Source organism: Paroedura picta, chromosome 1 (assembly GCF_049243985.1).
Source record: "Paroedura picta isolate Pp20150507F chromosome 1, Ppicta_v3.0, whole genome shotgun sequence".
NCBI lineage: Eukaryota > Metazoa > Chordata > Lepidosauria > Squamata > Gekkonidae > Paroedura > Paroedura picta.
This window is the reverse complement of record NC_135369.1, coordinates 115,785,800-115,808,835: the sequence shown is the minus strand read 5'-3', so window position 1 is coordinate 115,808,835 and position 23,036 is coordinate 115,785,800. Positions and strand designations below refer to the sequence as shown.

Genomic DNA, 23,036 nt, shown 5'->3' with positions numbered 1-23,036 from the left:
ATGCCATTTGACCCAAGTGTTCATGATGTGAAACCAGTTCTCATGACAAAATTGTACCAAGTGATCAACTGCATCTCTCTCCAAGTCAGAAGTTTCCAGTAATGTTTTTCTCTGTTTGTGTGCCAACTTTTGTATTAGTCACCCATTAAATACATAACATCTTTCTTGGATACCTGTTTTCTAGAGCAGGGGTAGTCAACCTGTGGTCCTCCAGATGTTCATGGACTACAATTCCCATGAACCCCTGCCAGCAAACACCAGCAAATGCTGGCAGGGGCTCATGGGAATTGTAGTCCATGAACATCTGGAGGACCACAGGTTGACTACCCCTGTTCTAGAGTGTCTTGAATGGCAGTATAGAAATCTTCAATTTCCTTCTCTGTTGCATCAGTTGTTGGGGTGCATACTTGGGTAACTGTGATATTTTTTGGTTTAGCAGAAATTCAAATTGTCATAATTTAATAATTGAAAAGCTTTCCACTGTTCTAGAATTTTTTTTGCTTGCAATGAAAACTATGCCATTCCTTTTTATGTTGTTGTATTCTGAGTAGTAGATGGTGAAATTTTCTGGCTGAACAAAACTATCATCTGTCTAGTGTAATTCACTAACGCCAAGAGGTTGACATTCAGCCTGACCATTTCCTGTATGACAATTTCCAGTTTTCCTTGAATGATTCCTCTAACATTCCAAGTTCCAAGTGCAGACCCTTGCTTTCACCATTGGCAGAATCAGCATTTGGGGTTCTTGATGGATTTGCCCCAGGTGTGTCATCAAATCCAGGGCTACTTACTGCAGGTCCTTGCTCATCCTTAGTCACTCATTGGGTACCTTCTGGCCAGGAGGCTCACCTTTGGGCGCCATATCAAAAGCATTTGAGAGCTGTTCCATGGGATTTTCTTGGCATTTTTTACAATGTAGGTTGTCAGGTATTTCCTTAACCCTCCCCATTTATCCAGGCTTGGGACAGGCATGCAGAGGAGTACATGGCCAGGTTTTCATAGATTTAGTGAATGACAAAGAATAATGTTTCCATATATAGACTGAACATTCCTGTGCTTCAAGCACTGAATCCGATTGCTGATAAACCTGTCCAGATGTGGGGGAATTACATTAGCATGACTACATGTGGTCTGTGGTATCTGATTTGTGATAGATGCTTGGAAAATCAAGCAATACCCAAGAAATGCCATTAGCATGTGATACATATGTTGGATGAAAATGCCTTAAGAAATTCAAGCATAATTAAGTGATTAATCACTATTTAGACTACCCCAGTATGGAGTTTGCTTCTACTCTCTCAAACATGGCTTATTTCAGACGAAAAATACATCACATCTATGCTGCTCTTATCCTGTTCAATAGTGACTGAAACTGAGCTGGCAGTACAGACAGTAGAGAAAATATATGCACTTTACTACCAAAGTGACTAGTGGAATAAATTACAGCTATTCAAAAGCCAAGGTGCAAATGTACTGGCAGATGGCATTCCATCCCAGTTCCTAAAAGCTTTCAATACACGTTTCCACTATAAGGGGTGATTTCCTTTGAATAAGTGATGAGCTATATGCTCTGCATTTTTTATTATTTATCAGGCATGTGGACAGTTGATTGGAACAGCACTGAACTCTATAATTCTGTATTTAAACAGCAGGAGATAACAGCTCCAGAATAGCCATTAATGCCTATCTGTGCGTAACTTTTTGGATGTTTACTGATGTACATTTACATAAACTTGTAAATTTATGTCTTGTAGGATAGCGTTTTATGCATGTTTAATTAAGATATCCATCTGCAGATAGAAACTAACCACATTCAAAACCTGCTTTTGGAATCTGTGCTGGGTAGTGTCTGTTGGGATGTTCCCTTTGGGATATTTCGGAATTTCAGATTCTCAGGATTGTATTTGCAGGACCACCAGTGCAGGGCAATGCATGCTGCCATCAACCTGAGAGGTTCGGTAGGAAGTCTGGAGGGAGACAACTGGATGTTGAGGGGACTTACATATTTAGAACAACAGTGCAATCCTAGAGATTTATTCCGTTCTAAACCTAGCTGATTTCAGTGAACTGACATGGGAATAACCGCAGAGGATTACACTACATGTGCTAGAAATCAAGAATATTGGAGCTATCAGTGCTAGAGTCATGACTGGGGAATCTTAGGAGTGGGCAGAAACACAAGTCTGGACAAAGGAGGGATGAGAACAGAGACTTGGAGGCCAAAGCTACCAAAGCAGATGTGTACATATGTCTTGTGCCATCGAGCATAGGGATGGCAGACTCCATGGGGGTCCTGGGGATCCCCTGGAATTACAGCTCATCTCCTGGTGGCATAAATCAGTTCCCCTGGATAAAATGGATGCTTTGGAGGGCGAACTCTGTGGTACTATACCCTGTTGAAGTCCCTCTCCTCCCAAAACCTCACCTCTGCAGGCTCCACCCATAAAGTCTCCAGGTTGTTCTCAACCTGGAGCTGACAACACAAACCACTTTCAATTTATGGTGACCCGATGAACTAACAACCTCCAGAATGTCCTATCATCAATAGCCTTGGACTGATCTTGCAGACTGAGTGCTGTGGCTTATTTGATTGAGCCAATTTACTGAAACAATGGTGTAATTTCCCTGCAGATAGGACATCTCAAATTTACAATTTCCTCACTATGTTGCCTTGAATTTGTTAAAATCAGTGGATGGCTAACAGTAATAATCATAACCTGAATGTAAAGCAGAACATTTCCTTGCGTATGAAGAGACAAGGATGAAACCATCACTGCAATAAACCCACTGCTTTTCTAAATTATACACAGTCAGCCAACATTGACTCAGGCTGCAAACTTGCATTCTGGCCTTTGTTCAGCATTTTCTTCTACTGTGACCTTGCTACTGTTATTGATGCATTGACATTTTTGACTGCTTGCTTCTTTTGTCTTTGACTGTGCAGAGGTGTGAGAGCAACATTTTGTGACATAATCTCCAAGCTGCCTCACCACCTGCATCCTCTGTCAATGGCATATCACCATAAGTGGTGTCTATTTGCATCGAGGCAGAGCAATCTTTATTGTGTTTCAACTTGTCAGATGGCCTCACTGATGGAGGCTGCCTGCAGCTGCTAAGAATATGCTTCTTTGCTCAAAGGCTCTTGACTGTTCAGTGAAAAGATTACACTGCTTATTCTGGAATTATGGCTTCACTCTATATGCTGGTGGCACAGATGACAATCATTTAATGGAGTTTGTGTGAGCAGAGCCTTTCAAGGAGTACTTGGATGCAATTCTCCTTGTGTTGCTTGCTTGGTTTTTGATCTGGATCATGGACATCCAGTTGCATGCAGCTGCTGATGGCTGTAGATGATTTGCTTGAGTCAACAATTTCTATGGCTTAGATCTGCTGGGAATTTCTGTTGACGGGGGGCATTTCTGTCCGTAGAACATGGCTTTTGCTGCAGTCCAAAATGCTCCCCAGAATGCTGCTCCTGGGGGAACAGGGGATCCCTAGGAGCAATATGAGAGGGAGAGTTTGAGTTCTGCAGCAATAAGGGAGAATCAGCAAAAAACCACCCCTTCTCCTGTTTATGGAAAACCTTTTCAGAAGCTAGCACCATGCCATCACCAGCTAAGAGAGAACTTGCAGGTGTTATTGATAATTTCTTCTTCTCATGCAATAAAGTCCATGCAGACAAGAGAAAGAGCTTTCTGTAGTAGTGCCTTGCCTTGGAAGCCATGTTCCAGAGGAAGACTGCATCCATCTTTTAATTTTCAAAGCCACCAAATCTTTTTATCCCATGGTTAATGAACCACTGACTGTCTGGGAAAGTGGTTATATGTATATTGTTAGTCACTGAGAAAACATGAAAGTTGTATCCTGAGATAGTACTCTGGTTGCCATCTTGAGGTCATTTATCTGTTTAAGGTTGCCAAATGAGCACCTAGTATAGCCTATTCCTTTTCAGTAGTGGCTTCTACTTTGTAGAAAGGGCTTCCTGAGGAAATGAGAGGGCTGTGATCCCCCCCCCCCCGTGAGTATTGCAGGTACTTGTGGTACTGAGCTTTCTCATGTTTCTCAGCAGATGATCATGTCTCTTTAATATCAGACAGGACTCCTAGGTCCCTTAGAAAGCTAAGGAAACATAGTAGCCATTGTCACTGCACCACTGAGACCCAAATTCCTGCATCATTGTATCTGCCTTCAAAATCCTCATTATGACACTGTAACATTGTCTCATCATTGTAATACTTTTTGCTAAGGCAATGAGGTAGCTGTTGACACCCTGCTCTGAAACACTTATGTCCTTGTTCAGCTAGGACTGAGCCTATTATGGAGAAAGGAGTTTGATTTTTTTTTCTTTCTTCCTTGGTGGTAAGAGCATAAAAACATCTTGTGCTCATTTCTGTTCACCTGAGCCATGGAACTCTTTCACTTTTGAAAGCGTCCTTTTTGCCTTTTATGGCTTTCTTAACCTGAGTTTATTATTTATTTATAATTCAGTTTATACACAGAATGGACTCAGGGCAGTTTACAACAATAAAATATAAAAACACCATGAAAACAAATTGGGAGGCAGTGTAGGTAGAGCACAACTGGTGTGATATGGTCCTTACAACAGTCAACACTAGCCACATTATTCTGTTCCAGCTGTAGCATTTGGGTAGTATTCAACCTTCTTGAGGTTATGCATTCTATCTGAGCCTAAACAGCATAGTTGTAAATAGTTTTCAGGCATCCTGGAGGAATTTGACTATCTTAATTCTCATTTAACTTATTTATTTATTCATGACATTTCTATACCACCCTCTCCAGAGGCTCAGTGCGGTTCACATGGAACATAGGTACAGGAACAATGCAGAGAAATCATTAATCATAGAACAATGGAATAATATATGGTAAACAGTAAGAACAATACATTCATAACTAGAACCTACTGATTGCCTCATGAATGGTCAGTACAAGCATTAGTTTCAGTTTCATGGGAGGGAGGCTTGGGGGCCCAGCGGAAGACGTTGTAGCTAGTGGACCTCAATTGAATGCCTGGTGGAAGAGCATGACTGCTGAAGTGAATTGCACTGTGGTCAGTGTTTACAGCTGGTACAATATTTACATCTTGCACCAGGTCTTAAGGCCTGCTCAGAAACAAGTTTAAAGCTGATACACCTCTAGTTGGCCCTGCGATCAGCTGTTCCTGTGTACAGTCATTTAGAACAGTGGTCTGCAACCTTTATTAGGCTGTGGACCCATGGGGGGGGGCGATCCGGCTGCCGGGTATGCGCAGCAGTCCATGCGCAAACACACATGCGCGGCAGGTCCATGCATGCACGTTTGTGCCATCCACGGCTGCAAATGTGCATGAGTGGCACTTTCACCCATGTGTGGCAGGTCCGCACAGGCACATTTGTGCCATGCGCGGCCACAAACGGCATGAGCGGACCTGCTGCACATGCATGAAAGTGCCGCACGTTCACGTTTGCGGCCACGCATTGCACAAACGCGCATACATGGACCTGCTGTGAATGCATGTTTGCTCTGGTGGCCGTGCTTCCCGCTCCCTCCCTCCCGCGAAAAGAAGCTTGCCGGGCTGCAAGCTTGCAGCCTGGGAAGTTTCTCACTGCGGCGGGGGGTGGAGAGAGGGTGCCGCGGCCCGGTGCCAGGGCCTTTGCGGCAGCCCGGTGGTTGGGGATCACCGATTTAGAAGACCTAGTCCATGTGAGAGTGGCTGAAGGCACCTAGTTTTACAACATTCTTCCCTTTAGTCACCACCTTTATTTCTGCCCCTAAATTGAGGCCTATCTCCTGGATTTGGTCATGGAAGCAACAGCACACCCCCCTTTTGAGTAACACTTAGGCACTCCATGCATGCGAGTTTGTGGCAGCGCATGATGCAAATGTGCATGCATGACCCAGCCGCTCATGTGCATGTGCACGGGAGTGCCGCGCATGTGTGGCATGCGCGGCCGGGTGATCGCCCTCCTCGCCGGCGGCGGTCCGCAGCCTGGAAAAGATTGCGGACCACTGTGCTGTGCCATCCATTTGGACTGAGTTGCTCTAGGCCAGAAGCTCTCCAGCTCCTGCCAGCTTCCCGTAGCAGTTATTTTAAAAGCTGTTCTCCCACCTATTCAGTAGTAAGTGCAATCAGCCTGATTCCCTGGATCAGATTTGATACTAGGGTGGGTTCAAGGCAAAGAGCTTGATTCACATTTTTATCTGTGACAACTCTTTCAGCAGCAGTTTTTCACACTTAAAAAAATGCTGAGAAGCTGCTGCTAATGATTTTAGGAAACACAGTTATCAAGGCAAAGTAAATGTCTGCCTCAAATAACGAGCAAGCAAAACACTTTAAAGCTCAGCAAACTCGTGAGACCCATTTTAAATTGATAAAATAAATTGTCCAAGAATTAGGAAAAGGATAACATGCTGATAAAATCACATGCAATGCCTCCCGCAAGTCAGAATGATTTGTGTGATAGTTTGTTATCTATTTGTTGGTCTTTTAAAAAGGAATTCTGAGAGCGCAGGGATGCCAAAATGCCTTGTTGTGTCTAATTATTTTTAAACAAAGCTTGTACGTGTATCAGATGGGATGCATAACATGGGAAACAACCACTTATAATGGTAATGATAGTTTCTATCTGTGTGGTACATAAAATGCAAATGTGGTCTAATGGTTAGAATGTCAGACCGAGGGTTGACTCCCCACTCAACCATGGAAATGTGCTGAGTGACCTTGATCTTGTCACACACACTCAGACTAACCTGTCCCCACAGGATTGCTGTGAGGATAAGACAGAGAACAGGAGAACAATGTGAGCTGCTTTGGGTCCCCGCTGTGTGTGGGGGGGGGAGATGGAGTATAAATTGCCAAACTTGAGATGCTGCTTGAAGCTCTCCCACTATTACAGCTGACCCCCAAACAACAGAGCTCAGTTCTCCTAGTGAAAATGGCTGCTTTGAAGAGTAGACTCTATCCCATTATATACCAGGAAGTGAGGTCCTTCCTTCCATAGGCTCCACCTCATAAATCTCCAGGTATTTCCCAACCCAGGTTTGGCAACTCTGTGTAGAAATGAAGTAAATAAACAGTTCCTGCTGTTCACCACAGAACACCATGACGCACCACCCAAATAGTAAAGGCCTGTTGTAAATGTAACACATTAATATGGCCTCTAGATTCATTGATGTACAACTAGAGAGTTTTTTCCTTATGGTAGCTGGTGAGTTAATATTATAATACGCTACAAAAGCAAATTTCAGTGAAAAGTGAGAATCTATGCAACAGCATATCCAAGATCTAACTTTATGAGTTGTGACCACACTTGAAAATAATCAACTTTATTTCAAATACTTTATTAAAATACTATGTAAAATAAAACCATAAGGATTATCCTTTCTGATTTAGACTCATGATGTTAAAGAACCAGTGTGCCCAAAACGTCAGTTTTCATCTGTATTTTATGCATTATCACATCCCTCACAATAGCCACTAAGACATTAATATGCATTTAAAGTTATATTTATGACCTAAACAACCACCAGTTCTCTATGGGCACTTTGCTGAAATATTGTTCATCCACCTGATGACGTTGTGTATCTTCAAGAACACCTGTGTCAGGGTCCCTTGCTCTAAGGAAATGAAACTGACCTCAACCAGAGTCAGGACTTCTTCAGCCCTAGCCCCGGCCTGATGGAACGCTCTTCCAAATGAGGTCAGAGCTCTCTGTGACCTCTGCAGGGCTTATAAGGCACAGCTGCTCTGCCAGGTCCATGATTGAGGCCAGAAGTAACACCTAACACTGTTGGCCTCTCTGCCTCACCCCACCAGGCTGAAAACCTGCACTGCAGCTTCTGAAGGATTCCTCTTCCCCACCCCATAAGGGAAAGCACCATGGTCAACTTTAATACTTAATATTTTATCATTTTAATATGTGATATATTAAAGTGTTTGAAGACAGGGCAAAATAGAAATCCCTAAATAAATCCCTAAATAATTTTTTGTTTAAGTTACATCTTTCTGGTTTATAAGGAGACAAAGCCCTAAGAACCTAGAGATAATCTGGGTGTGTCTCTTGGCTGTAGACTGGCCACCCATCATGTGAAGGACTATAGGCATAGATGCAGTGGTGAAGAATGGGCAGCAGGCAAGGGAACAACAGAAGGAGTGAAGGTAGCATAGTATAGCCGAATCACATCAGATCTTAGAAGAGAAGTCAGTATTTGGAAAGGAGACTACCAAGGAAAACTTTGCAGAGGAATGCAATGGCAAACCACTTCTGCTTCTCACTTGTCTTGAAAGCCTCTTGCAGGGGTCAACATAAGTCAGTTGAGACTTGATGGGACTTTACAGTGACACATGCACAGTAGGAGTGTGGAGAGGAGAGACAGAGGAGAAGCCAGAAAGAAAAGGAGCCATTGGAAGGCATGGGCTCAGAACTGAGCTTTGGCGGGGGAGAACTCTTCTTAACACAGCACTCATTTCTATGAGGGGCTCTCTTCGCCTCACCTACCTCACAGGATGTCTGTTGTGGGGAGAGGAAAGGGAAGGTGACTGTAAGGGAATGCAACCTGGTGGAACAAGCTCCTGGGTAAGCTGCAGGCCCTGCGGGAGCTTTCAGTGTTCCACAGGGCCTGCAAAACGGAGCTCTTCCACCAGGTCTATGGTTGAGGCCAGGAGCAGCAAAGAAGATCTGCGGGGGGCCCCTGGTGTACTCAGCAGTCAGTCGACATTGTGACCTCTTTATTTCCCCTTAGAGGTATTTTTTTGTGTGTGTGTGTGGGGGGGGGAGGTTGGGGAAGATTTACTGCCATGTTGTTCTGTTTTATTGTAATTTTTGCTGTCCATTTTAATAGGGTTTTATTGGGGTTTACTGGACATTTGAAACCTGCCACGAGCCGGTTCTGGGAGTGGCAGGCAATAAATTGAATCATCATCATCATCATCATCTGCCTTGAGACTCCTTCAGGTAGAGAAAAGCAGCATATAAGAACCAACTCTTCTTCTTCGTCTTCTTCTTCATCTTCTTCTTCATCTTCTTCTTCTTCTTCGTTATATCACCCAATAAATGTTTAACACATTTTAAAAATATATTTAAAATGAATTAACTTCCACCCATTCAGGAAATCCTTCCAGGGCCATCAAGAAACCCTGACTGAGAAAGCATGAACTAGAGAGACTTTAAGGATAACCCTAAAACTTAACACACTCGAATGAGTGGTAGTTTCAGCTGGTTGACCCAAGATACATAAGATCATAGTTTTAATGAAATGAACATATACAATTGTGTTATAGTCAAATCTTTGGTTCAGTATTGCCTTCTCTGATTGGGTGCAAATCTACAGATTTTCAGTAAAAGGCAGGTCTTTCTCAACACCTCCTAACCAAGATACTTTATCATGGGATGCTAGGGATTAAATTTGGAGTCTTCTGCATTCAGTGCAGGTGCTAGTCCACTGAACCATTGTCCCTATCTCTACCTATATCTCTACCATTGTCCCTATCACTACAGTTAATCAATGTCATGGTTCTTGGAGCATGGACTTGTCAAACCCTCCCAGAGAATAAATCAATTCCGGTACCCTGCCAGAATCCTTATCATCATGGTGAATCTGGTTTCTGAAATCACAGCTGTCAGCATTGCAGAGAAGGAGAAGGCAAGGCACATCATTACACTTTTAGTGGAACTCATGGACTCCCAAGATTCATTCAAGCAACCATGATACTACTTCCAGGAGGAAAATCCCTCTCCTGCATGTTGCTGATAAGCCCTTTTGGGCCCGCAGTCTTCAATGTACCCGTTTTCACTCCTGAACCATCAGTTAGTACAGACTATGCTGTTTTGTATTCTCGCCAGGTAGTCTTCTCTGTCATTCCGAGTGTGCATCCTGCTAGTGAGTTGTTGTAATGCCATAGTAATTGTCTTTAGCTAGCAGATTCAAGAAGACCATAAAGATCACAAATGGCAAGTTCTTTGCTTTGACTCCAAAAAGAAAAACGCCCTGCATCCCCAAGAATCTTGGGAAACTTTTCATTTCATATTTGGAACATATAGAAATAATGAGTTTGTAAGAGGTTGAGTGATGAAGTGATGCTACATTCAGGAAAGCAGGGAAAGCCAGTGGGCTGAGGCTGTTGCACAGGAACATCCAGCCGCAAAAGCACATTGAAAGTGCATTCTCCAGCGTGTGCAGAATGAGAGACAGGAACTCAGGCAACATGGAGTCTCAGGGGCCAGTCTTAGACAGAGGTAGTTACATCACAGAGGAAACGAGCAGATCCGTGGCCCTGCAGCACAAGGGATGTGGATGGGAAATTGAAATTTACGTAGGAAAGTTATATTCTGACTCTCCATAGAATTGCTTGAGGTGGCTCATAAAGTAAAAATAATACAATAAATTTAAAAGCACTATAAAGTTATCATTATTAGAACAAGCCTGCCAAGGGCAAGAAAAGAAAAGCAAGAACAAAAAAGTGAGTTCCTTCGTATAAACTACGCAGGGTTGCCAGTCCACACCTGGCAGCCAGCAGTTGGGTTTGGGAGTTGGCAGTGTTGACTGTTGCTATGTCAATTTTCTGGAAAACATGGAAGTAATGTATGGTAGTTATAGGAATTTCTGGAAGCAATGGTGAAAGCATGGCGTTTTCAGCAATTCCTGGAGCTACACCAAGTCACTTTTGGCTTTTCACTGAAGTGGCATAGCAACACAACCAATGTCACCATAAAAATAAATTCTCCCAGTGACAGGTAACTAGGACTGCCTATGGGAGGACAGGCAGCCCTAAACCTGCTTTTTGTTGGCCACCTACAGAAACTACAAAGGATACTGCAATGGAAATTTTCATAATGTTCTTCTCAATCCCAGACTAGGACTTTATGGGCAATATTAGAATTTATTTATTCTGAAATTTTAATGTATATTAGGTTTTTGAATGTAATTGAAATATGTTGTGATTGACTCTGAGTCACCCAAGACAAGACAGAATAGAAATTTAAAGACTAAATCAATAAGATACAAAAAAAAAAACAAACAGTGAATGAAATTACCATCTAATACAGCCCTTTTCAACCTTTTGACAGTGGACAAGCCCCTAAAATAATTTTTCAGGCATTGAGGAGCCCCAGAAGAGATGTCAGCTGGCCATGTCATGCTCCCTTAAGTTACATGTCACTGAAAGTGGCATCACCAACTGCATTAACAGGCAGTCTCGAGGAAGACTTGGAGGGGAGGCAGAAAGGAGGCAGTTTTAGGTGGGAGTAGGCATGCAGGTTCTGCCCCCTCCCAGGCACAGAAACCACAAGAGAATTAATGCTCGGGAGGGGGAGCAATGGGAGCAGCCAGTTCCCTAGCTTGTTGCTGAGTCTGTTAAGGCAGGAGGGGAAAAGCCACGGACCCCCTCTGGAACTTCTGTGGACCCCCAGGGGCCCTCAGACCCCTGGTTGGGAATCCCTGATCTAATGGAACAATGGAAATGTGCAGGTGAAATTTATTTCAACTGCTGAATATCCATTCCTAAGCAAATAATTTTTTAGAAATTTCAAATGCCATGTGCAATGTTTCCTAATCCTGCGTTGCTACTAGGAATGGCCATGAACTGAACCATGAAACAAAATCTGTGACAAATTTTGCCTTATTCATGATTTGGGAACTGAAGCCAATGACAGGTCCATGATCACAGTTCACGGGGTTCTTGCCAGTTCCCATAACTAGAAATATTTACTACAATGTTTCTACAGTCCCTGTTTATTTATTGATATTTTCAATAAATTTTTCAATTTATTTCCCGCCACTCCCTAAGCGGCTCGTGGCGGGTCACAATGTCTTAAAACCCCCATTAAAACTCCCATTAAAAGACTTAAAATCCATCACAATATGGCGACAGCAAAAAAGATCCCCTTCCTACCCTATCGCTAAGGGGGGGGGGGCGGAGAAGAAGGAGGTCAATGATGTACAAGAAGCCTGGGGGGAAGCCATCGGTATACCTCGCCGAACCCAGCCTCAACCATGGACCTGGCAGAAGAGCTCTGGTTTGCAGGCCCTGCGGAACGCCGAAAGATTCCGCAGGGCCCGCAGCTCACCCGGGAGCTCATTCCACCAGGTGAGGGCCAGGACTGAAAAGGCCCTGGCCCTGGTAGAGGCTAGGTGTGCTTCCCTAGGGCCGGGAATGAACAGTAGAGGCCCAGGCCCATACATGTAGCAAGAACCCTGCTTTTGCAAGTGATCCAGCTTCTCTTCCTTTCCTCCCACTGAATTTACTTTGTATGTCTAAATTCTAAGAGGGTTTCCTGAGGGAATGAAAGAGAAATGTTGGTTGACCCAAATAGAGAGAATGCAGCAGACAGAAAGTGGCAACTTTTGCAGAGTGGATTAAATTTCAAGGTTTCCTTTCTAGCTATGAAGACTAGTAATTTACATTGTGAGATGAAAGCTCAGATTCCAGGGTTCTATCCCAGCTGTTAAATTCCTCACAAATTTCGTGAGCTGCACACTAGTGCAGTAGAGATAAAAGCTGCGTCCTTCACTCGGCCGCAGGTTGATGACGCTGGAGCGGCAAGGACGACGTGACGTCGGGAAGCGGGAGCGTGCATGCCCAGTCGGGCACGCACGGCTCAGGCAGCAGGGGGCGGGCCCAGAGACGCCTATAAAAGGCGCCTCATGCTCGGGCCCATCCTTTTGGCCGCCTGCTCCCAGCCAGACAACTTCCCACCCTCCCGCCCCTTGTTTATTATGATTATTTGTTGATCAAAGTTTCTGTCACAGTGGTTTAAAGGGGGCACGAGACAAGAGCCTGGGGTTGTCAGGGCCCAGTTTGCAACTGGAGCCCTGAAGCACGGGGTCTCCGTAAGAGACCGGCTTCAGGGAGCCCGGCCTACCCAGCTGGGTAGTTTAGGGCTCCGTGCCAGGCGACTGGGGATTCCAATGAGGTGGGCGCCCGTCGGCCACCCGCCAAGTCACTTCCTGGGGCTTGGACCCTGGAGGGTAGGACTTATCCACCCAGCTGGGGGGGAAAGATCCAGGAACCTCCAGGGCCAAAAATGGAAAAGCCGGACAGCTGAAGTGGGCTCAATGTCTTGTGTCAAGCCGACCCTCCGGCTGAGGGGTGGTGTTCAAATAAAAGCTGTGCCTTGTTAATGCCAAGAAGGGAGTCATGTCATGCTTGCCAATATGCTACCTGCCAATCAGTTATTGCTACCAAAATTGGTTTGTACAGTTGAATTTCCATTCTTTCATGTTTCTTTGTTATTTTATATGGAAGAACAGCCAAAAGCAGTTCAGAAAGTATTTTAGTGGAGAAGCTCTTCCCTTAAATTTCTCATGAAAAACTTCTGTGCATGTAGGGTGGATACCATTCATAATAAATAGTGGGTACATAATTAACCTACAAAGTGAGCTGACCTTTTCCTTTTCTTTGTAGATGTTTGAAAAAATGGGGTGGGGGAATAAGATGTAACAAATAAGAGAGGAATGGTACAAATTGCTAGGAAATTTAAGAGGAAGGGCAGTGAACTGAAACCTAAGGAAGGGAAATTATTGTATTGTGGTGGGAAATTGCAGTATAGATGGAAATAAATGGAGTGGTGTAGAATGTAAAAATACCATCTCTTTATTAGAATTCTTGAGCCACGCTCAGGAAATCAGATGCCTCAGATACTGTTGACCTAGAAGACTGCCTGAAATTCTGTGGTTTGCACATTGCCTTAAAGATATTGGTTTTGCCTTCTTAGCTTGAATTCCCAAATGGGTGTCTTTTAGCACTGAAAATGTTTCTGCCACACAAAATGTCTTTGGGTGCAATGGGAGTGATACATTTTTAGACTTGTATTGAGGAGACCTGGATTCAGTTACAATTGCAGGTTTTACAACCCTGTGATCTCTGGACAGAGAGCAAGTTATAAATATAATGAATGTAAGAAATCATTGCTTCTGTTTTTTTATATCCTTTCCTAGGACAGTTTTCCAGCTCGCTTTGGAGGAATTCATTTTGTTAATCAGCCGTGGTACATCCATGCCCTCTACACCGTTATACGACCTTTTCTAAAGGAAAAGACAAGGAAAAGGGTATTTTCCCTCTTCTTTATTTTCATGGTTTTGAGAACTGATAAACTGAGCACGATGAAAAATAAAACAAATATTTCTAGTATCATGTAATGAACAGTCACTCCTCATGCCAATCCTTTGTTAGGAGGTTTCGGTACTACATTGAGAGAGTTCTGGATTTCTATGAATTAGGATGACTTGTAATATTAATTATTGTCTAAAGATTAAGGACAATTGTAGCTATGATCAGTACTAAATTATTTCAGATAATCTAACAAAAGCCTTCAAAATAGTTTCAACTACTGGGCCTTGATCTCCAAACACTGACTCACCCTGACACAGGTTGCCCAGTGCAGAGGTGCTGTCATCCAGCATAGAATTCTATAGAAAGTTAAGGAGGACTTAATTCAAAGGAATGTGGGGTTTTTAACTTGTTACCTGATCTGAGACCCATAACATCAAGAGTGGCTTTTTCAGATGCTAATGTAATGTGCTTTCACAAGTACCTCCATGAGGTCATGCATGCTGTACTGCCAGGTGTGGTCAGGTGTGCTGCATGGTGCGGATCAAGAGGGAAGATGGGAGCAGGAACAGCTGTTGGGCACAATCTTAATTGAAGCCAGAGCTTCTTGCAGCCATGGAGGCTGCTTTGAGAGAATTGTCCAAGACCACAATCACAAGCCAGGATTCAGAAGCCAGAGGATTACCAGATAAGCAAAAAGTCCAGGACACACTGAAGAGTCAAAGCCAAGGAATCAGGAGGCCAACGGGGCATGTCCAGAGCCAAGATTATCACTATTTTTAAGGAAAAGTTTACCTTAGTGTGGGGAAGTGTGTAGGGAGTCCAAATTCAATTTGCTTGCTGTTCCTACAGACAAGGCTGGATCTAAAAAGGCTTAAGTTACAGGTCGGTGGATTTTGGTTGAACATTAAGAAAATGGAGACAATGGTCAATGGAACCAGTTATTCAGAGCTTTCCCTTGCTGTTCTTTGGAAGGGAAAAAATTACATAGGTTTTGCTACATGTACTTAAGCCATGTGTTAGTTTGTGAGTTCATAGCTATTTCCTCTATCCAGAAACAATTGTGATATCTTCTTGAATTACCATAAATTATGACTAACTATTGGAATTTGATGAAGGAATGATACGTAATGTTTGTGGTACACAGCACAGATATCACTCAGCTTTAGAATTCTGAAACTTAAGAGAAGCTGTGCTCTCGAAGACATTTTGTTATTTTTATTATTTCTCTCTTCAAAAATAATGTTGTGTTCCTTAGTCTCATGTTTGATCCCCACCCCAAATTTTCTCTGGAAAATAAGCTTGGGGAAATTTCAGTACACTTACAAAACTTTGAATTTGATTCTTCTTATTCAGTGAAAAACCATCATGCTGGATTTATTTGTATTTTGTCTTAACAATATGCCAAAAACATCCAGGGTGCACTAAATTTATTTCAGTAAAAGAGATAATGGAAGACTTCCAGATTTTAAATTTTTGTCAAATACGTATGACTTCTAATAATCTAGGAAGTTAGTCCTAAAATTACCACAAGTTCTCACTTTTGTCTAGCTTTCTTGAATAATGTACTGAAATATTATACACATGACCAGGCAAGGATCCATAGAATTACTCCGGACATAGGCAAGGACCTCCATACAATCAACGGGATTTTTTTGTTTTGTTTTGTTTTAAATAGCAGGACTTTCTTCCCAACCCATCTGCTTTGAAAGGTCCTGTCTGTTTTAAAAAGATAATGAGCTGCTGTGTGAGAAACACAAAATGATAACTCCTTGGATGTGTGTAAATTGTTATATAGTCTTTGGATCCCATACTTGGAAATGGAGCCTACAAATTTCAAACCAAAGATGTTCATGTGGGCATATACTGCCCATTTTCCCCTTCCCTCACTATCTCACTGTGACCAATCAAAAGGTAGTGCTGGGGGTAAGGCAGCAATAGAAACAGTAATTTGGCAAAGTGTAGACCCCCCTTTATGAACTAAACTGTGCAGAACAAGCTCTCCTGTTGTACAAAAGACATGTGGTGATTTCACATCAAGATGATTCCCCTTCCTCACTGCAGCCTCCTATGGTATTTTATCCACAAGCATTCCTTAATCACTAGAATTGGCTTTTCAGAGGTCTCAGAGGATAGTGGGGGAAAGGGAAAAATGGGGGAAATTCACCACAGTATTGACAGATGATTGAATCCAAACCATAGCCTGTAATAATTTCATACTACAGCAGGGTCTGTCCTTTTAATCTGATTGTATTTTGTTTGACTTCTCATGTTCTGAGTGACTGATAGGGATTTCCTTTTGGCTTAAAGCTGTTTATTCAATAGTGAAGTACGGATGGAACACCTTATATGGAAAAGACGTTGACCCAGTGTTGGTGTCATGGAGCTGGGTTTGGAGATTTAATATATATATATCTTTATATACTGCTAGCCTTGCTATGGTGAATGGGTTATCAGTCTTTTGACTTCTTTTAACAGATATTTCTCCATGGGAATAACCTAAACAGCCTACACCAGCTGATCCATCCTGAGATTCTGCCTTCTGAATTTGGAGGGATGCTGCCCCCCTATGACATGGGAACATGGGCAAGAACACTACTAGATCATGAATATGATGATGACAGTGAATATAGTGTGGATTCCTACAATACTTCAGCAAAAGAAGTAGAAAAGGATCTGTCTCCCAAATCCATGAAGAGGTAAGCGGAAAGAAAATATAGAGGATTTCCTAAAATGAATGACAGCTGTTGATGGCTAGGCTTGTGACAAGTCTCCCATGTAATTCAAACATTCCAGTCAATAATAAATGGATGTTAGTCAGTTGGCATGACCTATAATGCTACTGAGATTAATCTTTCCTTTTTCCTTCACTGAGCAAAATTTGAAGCCTTGCTCCAACTGAAGTGGCTCTTCCATTGGAGGAATAGTTGTTTAGATCAGACAATATCTTTTTAGACCAAGATTCCTTGAAAGATTGTTGGAACTGCTCTTTTCAGACTGGGACTCATAGAAATGGAACATAGAAATTTTTTTAGTCTGCACATGCTTTTCTCACTTCTAGTGAAATGTCATAAGAGGGAACATTGGGGGCATTTCCGCACATCATTAAAAATAGAACACTAAATATAATCACACCTCCCGGCCCCTCCTCACCTTTTTGATGTCTTGCTCTTGTCTGCCGCCATTTTGTGCTTCTCCCCCTCCACATATCTGCTTGAAATGGTGGAAGAGAGCAATACGGTTTATACACGACTCTCTTCTGCCTGTTAATCAAGCCTGGCAGCCAATCCTCTTTCTCCATGCTTTAAAGGGCCCACAATGCCAGCTAATTTTTAAAAATTCAATACTTCTCAGTTGAAATGCCTGTGCATCTAATGATAGATGCATAGTGCTTCTTTATTGCCACCCCTAATGGAATCACAAGTCTTGCTTCTTTAAATATGATTCTCATTCCTGATTGGGGGAGGAGCTTAGAGAGGCATACTTTGTGCTACAACTTTGGGTAAAAATTTTTTTAGCTATGCCTATTCGTAGCTCCAGGCAGTTTGCTTAAAAAAAAAACTCCTGTCCCTGGGAGAAGGGAGAGGGAGGCGGGTGCAAGGGCAGGATACTGGCACTGGTGTGAGGGCAATCTGGCTGTGAAAATAGGGGCAGCCACTGGGAGAAAACCCTCTAGATTTAGCAACTCCTGACATACAAACCTTACAGGAGGGAATGACCAAATAGATTTTGCTCAGACGGTTTGATACTGGATTCATACTGGGATCAGAGACCATTGGGATCAAAGAGATTCTTTTTTACAGAAGTTTTTGACCCATTGTTTCCTGAAGTTCAAATTCAAAGCATAGCGTATCTGTATTCAGTCTTTCTAATCTTTAGATATTTTAAAGAGTAAGCTGAATAAACATCTCTCGAGAACAGATTTGGTGAGACTGATGTTAATGGATGACCTAGACTATTAAGGTCCTATGCTGAAATCTGCACATGTCACATTCTAGGGCATCACAACATATTGAAACAGTATATAAAAAGTATATTCAGCAGCAAAAACAGAAACATTCTGTTTCCCGTGGTACTTTTCTTCTACATCAAAAAAGAAAGATTAAAAATATGAACGGAATATAGCTGCTTTAGTTTTGAGGCTTGTTCCACATTTATTGACTTAAGCTCTGCTTGAGGAAATTCTTCATGCCCAACCCAAGTAGATGTTATCAGGGTAACATTTGTAACTCCATTAAATTCAGTTTGCTTATTCTGTCAGTCATATTGTTACCGATTTCTCTCTCCCTTATATAGTGTAAACACCTCCCTTCCTATATTTTGAATATTTCTGTTTTGCATTTTTAAATTACAACCCATAGAATGTCTACAAACAACTTGTTTCAGTGTTAAGCTTTTGGCTATACCATTGACTAGCAGTAAATTAATCAGAAGAGCTAGCAAATATATTGTCTGAGCGGAAAATTGTTTTGCTTTGTGCCTTTGGGGAGCACAATTTGGGCCGCCCATTAATGCTGCACTTCAAAAGACCAACAGTACCTCCAGGTGGTATGTCATGCTAATATCAGGATACTATTAGCCAGATGGTGTATTGGAAATATTCCACAGCCAGCAGTTTACCATTCATAGTTTGGATTCATATGAAATTAGAGCCATTTTCCTCTAACATGGAGAATTTCAGCTAATTGCTAGTCCTGACAAATGAAAATTGTTCTAGCAAATAAATTAAAAATAGTTTCCTAAGATGTTTATTTTTTACCTTATTGTTACAGATGGGTTTGTTTAACCCAATAAGATTACTGCTTGCTATTTTTCTCCATATATATTTGTTTTATTGAGCCAAAGAGGTACCCCATTTATTTTATTTTTATGTTTATTTAAAATGTTTATAACCCCTTTTATCTCTTAGCTTCAAGGCAACCAAGAAAGCAAAAACAGATTGCAAACACATTAAAACAATATGATCATGATTAAACAATAGCAGGGTAAAAACACAGTTATGCTAGAATTGTTAACTTTCCATCTATTCTCTTTCCTGCTCTACTAGCAGCACACACACACAAAGCCTGCAATCTGATTCTGTAGAACAGCCTCACCCACAGTTATATGAACAGTGGATTGAACCACTGTTCCTAGAGTCCCAATGCACCTAAATCCCAATCACATCCCTGGGAAATAGGAAAAAAACTTAAATCCTGGGAAGTCATGAAATAAACCCTAAATTTTCCTCTGTTGTTTCTGGGGTTTTCCATACAAACTGTTCCCTTTAACCTTCATGATTTGTCACCAGTAGTCTTTGCAATTTAATTGCGAATGAAATCATTTGAGCTGATATCATACCATATTAATGTATTTAGAATAATTAATTAATTAATTAGATTTATATACTGCCCTTTCAGCAAGCTGGCTCATGGTAGTGTACATCATTAAACCACACAGTGGTACAAGTTAAAAATGAATAGCATTTTTAAAACCATTAAAACCACATCTATAATTAGCAGCAGCATTGGTTATAGTGTTGTTTCTAGTGTAGTCTCTATCCATGGGTCTAATTCCAGATTGAGTTGATGTGATGGGGGTGTTATTTGCAGGGGGGGGCATTAGATCTTATAGGATCATGTGCCCCAACCAAAAGCTTGACGGAAAAGCTCACAGGCCCTGTGGAACTGTGTCAAGCTCCATCAGGGCTTGAATCTCCTCTGGGAGCTCAGTCCACCAAGTGGGGGCCAGGACTGAAAACATTCTGGCCCTAGTTGAGCACGGCTCCCCATTGACTGCTTGGCCTGGCCTCGCCCGCCAGGGGACTCACTGCGCAGAAAGACAACCTGCCTTCCTACACCGTGAGTCCTCCCGGCACCTTCCCCTCGCCCTCGGGACAGGAGCAGAGACGCCGCGTCCCTGCTCCTTTCCTTCCCCCAACACTCCCAAACAACACAAACTACCCCCTCCCCCTCACGCCCCTTCCCACAACGAGCCTTCCCATGACCCTACCTCTCAAACCCCTTCCCACCCACCGCTACATACCCCCCTTGTCCCCCACACCCCTTCCCACGCTGCTGTCGCCACCGCCACTTCCACCAGAACAAACATGCACCCCCCACACACATGCAAGCACCCATCCGCTCCTCGATAACCCCCTTCGCCCACCACACCCCATCCCACCCTGCCGCTGCTTCGAACACAACACACACCCTCACACACGCATGCAAGCACCCACCCACTGCTAAATACCCCCCTCACCCCACTGACCCCTTCCCGTGCCACTGCCACACCACCACAGCCGCCACCATCCCTGCCTGTCCCACCCCCACCCCACCCGTTGCTTTCCCCGCCCGACCAATGCTCGCCCTGCGCCTCCTTACCTTTCCCCCGTCCTCTCTCTCCATGGCCCTTTCCTGCCCTTCCTCTAGCGCATGTCCCCGGCACGGGATCGGGCTCCAAAGGCCTCATTAACAGGCTGCCGGCAGCCATGCCTGCCTCTCCCCCCCCACAGCGAGAAGCTCACCAGGCTATGAGAGAAGCGGCCGCCAAAGCAGCCGCTTCGCTCGCGGCCCAGCTAGCTTCTTGCTGCTAGAGGGGGGGAAGAGGCAGGCATGGCCGCTGGCACACCGGTGGACAAAAATGTGCATGCACGGAGCTGCCACACATGTGCATTAGCACCCCCTGGTGGTGAAAACGCAAATGCGCGGCAGCTCCGCACATGCACGTTTTCAGCACCAGGGGGTGCTAACATGCATGCGCGGCGCCTGGGCCACCCCCGGAGCTGGTCCTCAACCATAAAAAGGTTGGGGACCGCTGCTCTAGACCAGTGGTCCCCAATCCCCAGTCTGCAGACTGGTACTGGTCCGTAGATCAGTCAGTCGGTACTGGGCCACGGCTCCTCCTCATCCTCCTCTCTGGCTGCTGCCTCGGGGGCTGCCCTGCTACACTGCCACCGGCTCAACTTTGTTGCTCTCCAGTGGCCGCCATGGCTAGGGCTCCCCCTTGGCATGGCAGTGTGCAGCTGTTGCTAGCAGCGCCCCCCAGCGGGCAGTGGGAAAACAGGGGCACCAACGAGAAAGCCAGTGGAGCAGGGGATCATGCGGTGGCGACAGCCCTCAGCAAAGGACTACCCCCCTGGGCCTCAAAATTGTCAAGCATTGACTGGTCCCCGGTGATAAAAAAAGTTTGGGAACCACTGCTCTAGACTCCTGCCTCTTGTGGCTCCTGAAAATGATTGACAAGAAAGTAGGAGGACTGCTCTGGGAACTGATAAATCTGTCCCTTTCTACAGGGACAATCCTAGACAGTCTGAAAGAGCTAGTGGTTCATTCTCTTTTGAAAAAAAAAAAAAGTTGGGCCCCCAGGACCCAGCCAATTTCCACCCCATCTCACATATTGCATTTCTGGGGAAGATGATTGAAAGGGCTGCCATGGACCAACTGCTAACATTCCTGGAGCAAACATTGGTGCTGGTTCCATTCCAGTCGGATTTCCTCTCTGGCCATGGGGTCAAGACAGCTTTGGTTGCCCTGATGGATGTTCTTGGGCAACAACTGGACCTAGATAGGTCAGTGTTGCTTGTATTGCTCAACCTTACAGCAGCATTTGACGTGGTAGACTACAAGCTTCTTGTTCACCACCTTGTCATTGTGGGGATCCGAGGGGCTGTCTTTCAGTGGGTTACCTCCTTTCTCCATGGTTGAGGACAGAGGCTCGTGATCAGGGAGGATCTGTTGTACTACTGACAACTCACTTATGGGGTTCCATATGGGGTTTATGCATCTCCTTGCCCAGCTAGTCCAGCACTTTGGGCTTGGGTGCCACCAATATGCGAATGACACCCAGCTCTGTCTCCTGAGATGCCCCTCCAACTGCATTGGTCCAGCATTTGGAAGCAAACTGCCTCAAACAGAACCCTTCAAAGATAAAGGTTCTTCCAGTCGGATTTCCTCTCTGGCTATGGGGTCGAGACAGCTCTGGTTGCCCTGATGGATGTTCTTGGGCAACAACTGGACCTAGAAGAGGTCCCAAAACAAAGTCTAAGACAAAGTGAAGAGGCCACAGGGACAGAAGGAAATGGAGTTGAGAAAAAAAAAAAAAGGAGAGTACTGGTAATTGGAGACTCCCTGCTAAGAGGAATGGATCACCATGTGGCTGGGCCCGACCCCCTAACCCAAGAGGTGTGTTGCTTGCCAGGGGCGAAAATTAAAGACATTTCAGAATGGCTGCTGAAACTCCTATAATCTACGGATTGCTACCCATTTGTGATGGGCCATGTGGGAACGAATGACATGTCCATGAATACCATCGCTCCTATTAAAAAAGATTATCAAGATCTGGGGAGGAAGCTCAAGGAAATGGGGGCACAAGTGGCATTCTCTTCAATCTTGCCTGTCAAGGGAAGAGGAATGCATCGGGAGAGGAAGATAATGGAGGTGAATCAGGGGCTGCATCGTTGGTGTCGGCAGGAGAGATTTGGTTTCTGGGACCATGGGATAGGCTTTCTTGAGGAAGGCCTACTAGCACCTGATGGACTGCACTTATCGAAGCTGGGGAAGAATTTGTTTGGCAGGAACCTGGGGAGATTCATCAGGAGAGCTTTAAACTGAATCCACAAAGGGAAGGAGACGATCAACATAGGGAGTGTTAGGAAGGAGACCGATCGGGGGCAGCCCAACCAGCAAGGCCAGCTCATAGGGAACCAAAAGTAAAAGGATTCAAATGCCTTTATACTAATGCCTGAAGCATGGGCAAATTGGTCATCCAAGGAAGTCAGCATGGATTTGTCTCCAACAGGTCCTGTCAGACCAACCTGGTTTCCTTTTTTGACCAAGTGACAGGTTTGCTGGATCGTGGAAATCCGGTTGATGTCGTTTACTTGGATTTTAGTAAAGCTTTTGATAAGCTTCCCCATGATGTTCTGATGGATAAATTGAAGAACTGCAATCTGGATTTTCAGATAGTTAGGTGGATAGGGAATTGGTTAGAGAACCAAACTCAAAGAGTTGTT

At 43.9% G+C, this 23,036-nt stretch overlaps 1 protein-coding gene across 2 annotated transcripts in view; it reads left to right on the top strand.

Moving 5' to 3' along the window:
- The window catches only part of CLVS2 (clavesin 2), a 67,922-nt gene that overhangs the window by 42,250 nt on the left and 2,636 nt on the right, over positions 1 to 23,036 (top strand). For both annotated transcript variants that reach the window (XM_077300447.1, XM_077300455.1), the window contains exons 4-5: positions 13,933 to 14,043; positions 16,523 to 16,743. In XM_077300447.1, coding sequence (XP_077156562.1) covers positions 13,933 to 14,043; positions 16,523 to 16,743 — 332 coding nt within the window. The remainder of the gene's footprint in view (positions 1 to 13,932; positions 14,044 to 16,522; positions 16,744 to 23,036) is intronic.